The sequence below is a fragment of the Sinocyclocheilus grahami genome, unplaced genomic scaffold (assembly GCF_001515645.1).
Source record: "Sinocyclocheilus grahami isolate Dianchi unplaced genomic scaffold, SAMN03320097.WGS_v1.1 scaffold2202.1, whole genome shotgun sequence".
In the NCBI taxonomy this organism is placed as follows: Eukaryota; Metazoa; Chordata; class Actinopteri; order Cypriniformes; family Cyprinidae; genus Sinocyclocheilus; species Sinocyclocheilus grahami.
In genome coordinates, this window is record NW_015507381.1 from 72,970 (window position 1) to 77,402 (window position 4,433).

Below are 4,433 nucleotides of genomic sequence, written 5' to 3' on the forward strand. Positions count from 1 at the left end.
TATTGTAATTTGGGTGCAAAACATGTTTTTATCACCTTAAGACTTATATCAGTACAGTATTATGTATAATTGAACAGAATATTCCTTGAGTCATACATCAACAGGAGGGGAAAAACACATTTTCAAGAAAATACATCATGTATCAACATCATGAGTTTTACCATTTTCGAATCCATTCAGGTCTAGCGGTAGCACTTTTAGCTTAGCTTAGCATAGATCATTGAATCTGATTAGACCCTTAGCATCTCGCTCAAAAATGACCATAGAGTATAGAGTTTCTATATTTTTCCTATTTAAAACTTGACTCTTCTGTAGTTACATTGTGTACTAAAACCGACGGAAAATTAAAAGTTGCTATTTTCTAGGTGCTGCATAATATCATTGCGCCTGCTGCACCCATGGAAGATGCACGGAGCTTTTACGGGTTTAGAATGACATGGGGGTAAGAGATTAATGACAACATTTTAATTTTGGGGTGGAGTATCCCTTTAATGTCTACAGGTCACACTTCCTGATGTTGGCTTGACCAATGCAAAGGTGTAATTTTGAATGGGAAAAAAAAGTTTCATTGCAAAATCAAAGTTGTGTCCACTTAATTATCCCATTAACTGCAGCCGGGATATCTCCAAATACATGTGGGAACTCAAAAACATGGCATGGCTTCATCCCACTGACAGACAAACACATGAAACACATGCATGATTCCCCCAAACTAGTTTAGCACAAACTCTGCCACCAGGTGATTCTAAAGATTTCACTGCTCATGTCAATGTCAGTGCTGAATTCTTACAAATGCTACAGCAAATACTAACCCTTAACCCTACCGTAACCTCTCATCCCCTCTAATTTGAAGCTTTGAGTCCCCACTGAGATATAAGTGGGAATCCCCGCGAGCTCCTCGGCACACTACAGCTGTTTTTCCGGTTTCACCTTGACAATGTGTCAACACCAAGTAAAACCAAAACATGAATTTATAATGAATTAAAGAAAAACAACTGTAAGGACTTTACCTCCTCTTTTTAAAACCACCACACACCACGCTTAAGTTAACATATTACAATATCTGAGTTCAATACAGCAGTTTATATAACGTAGAGGGAAAATTGTAAGAACAACAGAGTAGACCTTTGGTTTCAAGTAAAGGTCAACAGAACGTCTCGGTTACGTATGGTAACCCTCGTTCCTCGTTCAAACAGACATAGCCATTGTTTCAATGGTTGCTTTCAATGGTATATTTGAACTTGTTTGCCAAATGGACATTGGAAGAGTGTTATTTTCTGACTGGTGTTTTAGAAACAGCATATTTATATTTATGCTGCATTTGATGTGAAACAGTCTTGTGGTTGTTGATCATTCTTGTATCTATGAAGCTGCATTGGCATCTCAGACTTTTCTGTCTTGATTTGATAATTAACTGTTTTTAAGTCTGCTGCGCTGTTAAATTTGTCATCTGTAATGATTTTTACTGGTTTGGGAAATATTTTCTTGTAATCAGGTCTGTAGATGGTGATATTTGTCATGAGCAATGTTTGACAGCTATTAGGCTGCAATATTATTACACTATGGAGGACAAGCATTACAGCAAATTCAAAAATATAACAAATGTCTGGCTATATTGTGGAAATGAGACCCAAACACACACTCAAATGACTGCACAAGTTTGTAAGCATTTTTATGAAAACCAAATTTCACTTATAATTAGCAGCAGACTGTTTATGAACATATTTAAGTTTAAAGCATTAGCTGCTTTTCTTCTCATAAATCCTCTACAAAAGATTTGTTTAAAATTAATTTTTTACATGCACTAACATATTAAACAAGTTAGAAGTAAATTGTCTAAGATGCATCTAAGTATACTGAGACTTTGTATTTAGAGTGACAAAGATATTTTTATTATTATTATTATTATTATTTACGAACATAATATTAATAATGACAATAAATCTGAACAGTTACATTGAAATAGAAGCAACAGCAGTCATGTGATCATATATTCAAAAAAGGGGAGTTACCCTAACACTCTGGTCTTTCAGTTCTTTCATTTGTCATTCATCCAGATAGACAAAGAAAGAGAAAGAGAGCGGTGTCACTGCAAATAAAAGAGTTGGCTGAGCGTTTAAAACAGAAAAAGAGGATGTATACAGAAGTGGAACCAGTAATTACAGGTCAGTAAAAGACCTTTATAATTAATCTGATATTCTAACAACAAAAATATAATATAGACTGTAGCTACTGCATTGCTAAAAATGACACACAAAAAAAGATGGAAAATAATGGGAGCAACATGGCACTCAACCATTTGAGAAATTGATAAGTTAGTTATAAAGGGATGCTGAGTTTTTAAAGCACATTTACAATCAACTCAAGTTGAACTGCTATACAGCTCCAGCAAATCTTAGAAGTGAAACCACAGAGAATATGAAAGATCAAACAGATCATTGAGAGACTTAAATAAAGTAAAATACACAGTTAGAATCATAATATCATAATACTAGGTTGTTCTAGAAGATTGTTTACGTGTCTGGGTCAAAAGAGACTCTAAATATGATTCAGGTCTGTGCTTCAGTTGATGTATATGGGACTTTTCACCAGTTTTATCATCTTGTCAGGTGAAAATCACACAACTGATCACAAAAAAACCTCTTACAGTAATTTAATTTGAATTTAAACCTATATACAATGTTTTGTTAAAGACAATGTTGTGTTATTATTGTGAAAACATTTGTTCTCTCTAACTTCAGGAGATCTGAGGATTGTTATGTTAGGAATGACTGGAGCTGGAAAGAGTGCAACTGGAAACACCATCCTGGGCAAAGATGTGTTTGAAGTGGATTTCAATCCAGAGTCAGTTACTAAACACTCTGAGAAAAAAGAGACAAAAGAAGGTAGCAGGAACATATTGATAATCGACACTCCAGGCCTCCAGGATTCAAAAAGAAAGGAAAAAAAAGTGCACGCTGAAGTAAAGAAGTGTTTGGACATGTCCTCTCCTGGTCCTCATGTGTTCCTGCTGGTCATCAGACTGGATGAAAAATACACAAAGGAAAAGATGAGCACAGTGAAATGGCTTCAGGAGAACTTTGGAGAAGAAATTGCTCGCTTCACCATCATCCTCTTCACTCATGCTGATTCACTGAGGAACAGACCACTGAAAGATCATATACATGACAGGCCAGATCTACGACAGCTAATAATCAGCTGTGGTGGCAGATATCATGCAGTCAATAATGAGGATATAAAGAATCAAGCTCAAGTTAATGAGCTGCTGTTGAAGATGGATAAAATGGTGCTTAAAAATGAAGGGAAGCACTACACTAATGTGATGTACCATAAAGCCCAGGCATGGCTTAACTGGTGGAAAGTAGCAGTAGTTGTAATACTAGTAGCAGTGCTATTAGCAGTAGTAACAAGAGTAAGATAAGTAGGAGCAATTAAAGGAGTAGCTGCACTATTAACAATAATAGCAGTACTAGTATCAGTGCTATTACAAAAGTAGTATGTTTATGATGTTTATTGTCAAAAAAGAGACCAAAATGTCAATATGCTCCTGCTATGCGTAGATTATTGATCAAGACATGGTACACACACACACACACACACACAATAATGAAAAAATAAATATAAAATAAAAATAAAGTTGAATCAAATCAAAGTTAAATTATTTGTGTCATCATTATCAGCAGGTTCACTTGTTCTTCTTTTTATAAAACTACTCCTAACCTGACATTAATAAATAAAAAGAACAAGAAAAAGATAAAGTCAGTGAAACATTTTACATACTTCTACTGGATCAAAAAGATCACACAAATAGCTTGCTATACTGAGAGAGTGATTATTTTTTAACATATGTGTTCATGTGTTTTAATTTCTTTTGCTTTTAATTTTTTTTCCCAGCTTTTTTGATTTTTCTCAATTTAACTAAATTGTTTTCATTTGATTGAATAATAAACTGAATTAAATTTATTCACAAAACTTTGTGTAAAGTCATGTCAAAACTTTCACTTGTAACAGATCATTATGGCAAAGTTCAACACAAACACACACACACACACACACACACACACACACACACACACACGCTGTGTTTTTCATGTTTTATGGGGACATTCCATAGGCGTAATGGTTTTTATACTGTACAAACTGTATTTTCTATTGCCCTACACCAACCCTACACCTAAACCTAACCCTGACAGAAAACTGATTCTTAGATTTAAAAAAAAAAAAAAATTTTATTTTTTTTTTTATTTATAAGCTTAAGCTTGTTCAGAATTTACTGGTATTACTATCCTTGTGGGGACATTTATTAGATATCCATAACATAATAAATATCTGGGCCCATATTCATGAAAAATCTTAGGGTCCCACTTTATATTGTGTCCCTGATACCGGTGTACTTACATAGTAACTAGATGTGTACATAGCATAGTGTAAGT

At 34.4% G+C, this 4,433-nt stretch overlaps 1 protein-coding gene across 1 annotated transcript; it reads left to right on the forward strand.

Annotated features, from left to right (window-relative positions):
* Window positions 1-2,116: 2,116 nt before the first annotated feature.
* LOC107574373 (GTPase IMAP family member 2-like) lies at window positions 2,117-3,361 on the forward strand (the record flags this gene model as incomplete). Its single annotated transcript, XM_016260811.1, has 2 exons — window positions 2,117-2,165; window positions 2,742-3,361. Coding segments are annotated over exons 1-2 (651 nt in total), but the record flags the coding sequence as incomplete, so codon positions are not given.
* Window positions 3,362-4,433: the final 1,072 nt, after the last annotated feature.